The following is a 3,249-nucleotide window of genomic DNA, read 5'->3' on the forward strand; positions in this document are numbered from 1 at the left end:
ATGCATGGATTACCGAGATCTCAACTAAGTTAGTCCAAAGGACGATTTCCCTCTGCCAAATATCCATATCCTCATCGATAAATACACGAAGCATGAACTACAGTCGCTTGTGGATTGTTTCGCTGGGTACTGCCAAATCTTAATGCACGAGGAAGATGCAGAGAAGACAGCCTTCACTATACCTTAGGGAGTTTACTGCTATAGAGTCATGTCATTTTGTCTCAAAAATGTCGGTGCCGCATCTATGAGGGCCATGATGACCCTCTTTCACGACATGATTCATCAAGAGATTGAAGTGTATGTGGATGACGTTATCATAAAGTCTTGAAAGAGTTCGAAGCACTTGAATGATTTGAGGATATTTTTCGAATGCCTACGAAGGTACAGTCTGAAGTTGAACCCGACAAAGTGCGCGTTCGGAGTCCCCGCTGGCAAAATATTGGGCTTGATTGTAAGCAGGAAGGGAATAGAACTGGACCCATAAAAAATCAAGGCCATTTAGGAATTGCCGCCACCAAAGAGCAATAAAGATTTTGGGTAGATTGAATTAAATCAGTTGTTTCATAGCCCAGTCCACGGTAATATGTGAACCCATTTCCAAGTTGATAATAAAGGATGTTGCCACAAAATGGATAGAAGAATGCAAGAAACCCTTTAACATAATCAAGGAGTATCTATCAAATCCACCAGTGCTGGTTCCCCACAAATTCGGGAAGCCTCTTTTACTATATTTGTTAGTCTTGGATAACGCCTTCGGCTGTGTGTTGGGACAGCATGACAAAACTGGGAGAAAATAGTAGTCCATCTTTTACTTAAGTAAGAAGTTCACGCCATGCAAGGCCAAGTATACCCTGATACAACGCACTTGTTATGCTATGTCTTGGATTGCCCAGAAACTAAGGCATTATATGTCAGCATACACTACGCATCTGATATCGCGTCTCGACCCGGTCAAGTACATCTTCTAGAAGCTGATGCCTACCAGAAAGCTAGGTAAATGGCAAATTCTCGTAAGCGAATTTGACATTGTGTACATAACTCAAAAGGCTATCAGAGGACAAGCTTTAGCCGACCACCTCGCAGAGAATTCGGTGGATGGGGATTACGAGCCACTTACCACATATTTTTCTGATGAAAAAGTATTATTTGCTGGAGAGGAAATTGCAGAATCGTACCCTGGATGGGGAATTTTTTCGATGGAGCAGCAAACTTCAAAGGAGTCAGAATTGGGGCAGTCCCGATTTCAGAGTCTGGGTAGCATTATCCAGCATCGGCAAAGATAAGATTCCATTGTACCAATAATATGGCCGAATACGAAGCGTGCATCCTTGGGATCAGAATGGCAGTCGACATGAACATCAAGGAACTTTTGGTCATAGGGGATTCCGATCTACTGATACATCAAGTCCAAGGGGAATGGTCCACCAAGAATGTCAAGATACTTCCATACCTGCACTGTGTGAAGGAGTTATGCAAGAAGTTTACGAAGATTGAGTTCAAGCACATCCCCAGGATTCAGAACGAGTTCGTCGATGCCTTTGTAACCCTATCATCTATGAACTAGCATCCAAACAAGAACTGCATCGACCCTATCGATGTAGAGATCAGGGATCAACTTGCCTATTGCTTCAATGTATACGAAGAACCAGATGGTAAACCATGTTATCACGACATCAAGAAATTCCTTGCAACTAGAGAGTACTCGGAGAATGCTACTAATGGTCAAAAGCGAGCCCTCAAGAGACTAAAAAACCACTTTTTCCTCAACGGGGAAGTCATGTATAGGAAGACCCTAGATTTAGGTTTGTTGAGATATGTAGGCGATGCCTAGGCAACTAGATTACTGGAAGAAATACATGCAGGGACGTGGAGACCCCTTATGAACGGGTTCACACTAGCCAAGAAGATCTTGACAGCTGGATACTTTTGGATGACTATGGAAAGCGATAGTATCTGTTACGTAGAGAAGTGTCACCAGTGCCAGATTCACGGGGATTTCATCTGGTTTCCGCCGAATGAGTTAAACGTAATGGGTTCACCCTAGTGATTCAACGCTTGAGGCATGGATGTGATTGGACCTATAGAGCCTGCCGCATCAAATGGGCATCATTTCATCTTGGTAGCTATCGATTATTTCACCAAATGGGTCGAGGTATCTACTTACAAGGCCGTCACAAAGAAGGTAGTGGCATATTTTGTCCGAAACAACATCGCCTACAAATTTGGAATACCGGAGTCTATCATCACTTACAATGTCGCTAACCTCAACAACGACCTCATGAGAGAAATCTGCAAGAAGTTTAGAATCGTCCACCGCAATTCCACAGGCTACAAACCACAAATGAATGGGGTAGCCAAGGTAGCCAACAAGAATATCAAGAGAATTCTACGAAAGATAGTAGACAACCACATGCAATGGCACGAGAAACTATCTTACGCCTTATTGGGTTATCGGACCACCATGAGGACATCTACTAGGGAAATGACATACATGTTAGTATACGAAACTGAAGTTGTGATACCTGTAGAGTTTGAAATACCGTCTTTAAGGGTCATTCAAGAGGCAAATTTAGACGACACAGAATGGATACGATTCAGACAGGAGCAACTCATGCTTATCGATGAGAAAAGAATGGAAACAATATGCCACGGTCAGCTATACCAGAATAGAATGGCCAGTGCATTTAACAAGAACTTGAAGGTTCGCCAGTTCGCACCAGGGCAGTTGGTCTTGAAGAAAATCTTTCCCCACCAAGAGGAAGCCAAAGGAAAGTTCACACCAAACTGGCAAGGTCCTTACGTGGTTCACCGAACACTATTAGGTGGAGCTCTAATCTTAGAAGAAACGGTTGGAAGAATCAACATGAAGCCCATCAACTCGGACGCAATCAAGAGATACTATGTTTGAAGAATAAAATAGAGTTAGCTTTTGCTGTAACATAACTACGTTCAGCGTGACTTCCCACTGAGGGATACGTAGGCAACCCATATAGGGTTTGGTTTCTCTCCCTCTTTTCTATTGTAATAGAAAAACCAAATATCACTTTTGTATGTTGCTCAAGAACTACGCCGACTTGATTTCCTCGAAAGGGATTACGTAGGCAATCCTCATCGGATTCAGTCGTCTTTGTAATTGAAATATGTTCTGGCCTGGTTCCATTTGGATATGTAGGCAGTTTGAGCCAGACTCGACCAAATTACTGGAAGAAATACATGCAGGGACGTGCAGACCCCTTATGAATGGGTTCA

General features: G+C 42.9%; 1 protein-coding gene across 1 annotated transcript; it reads left to right on the top strand.

The window, feature by feature from the left end:
• The first annotated feature begins 2,341 nt into the window (after positions 1-2,341).
• On the top strand, positions 2,342-2,908 carry LOC142167207 (uncharacterized). The gene has a single exon (XM_075227365.1). The coding sequence runs from the start codon at positions 2,342-2,344 to the stop codon at positions 2,906-2,908; it is 567 nt and encodes a 188-aa protein (XP_075083466.1).
• The last annotated feature ends 341 nt before the right edge of the window (positions 2,909-3,249 follow it).

Source organism: Nicotiana tabacum, chromosome 12 (assembly GCF_000715075.1).
Source record: "Nicotiana tabacum cultivar K326 chromosome 12, ASM71507v2, whole genome shotgun sequence".
Lineage (NCBI taxonomy): Eukaryota > Viridiplantae > Streptophyta > Magnoliopsida > Solanales > Solanaceae > Nicotiana > Nicotiana tabacum.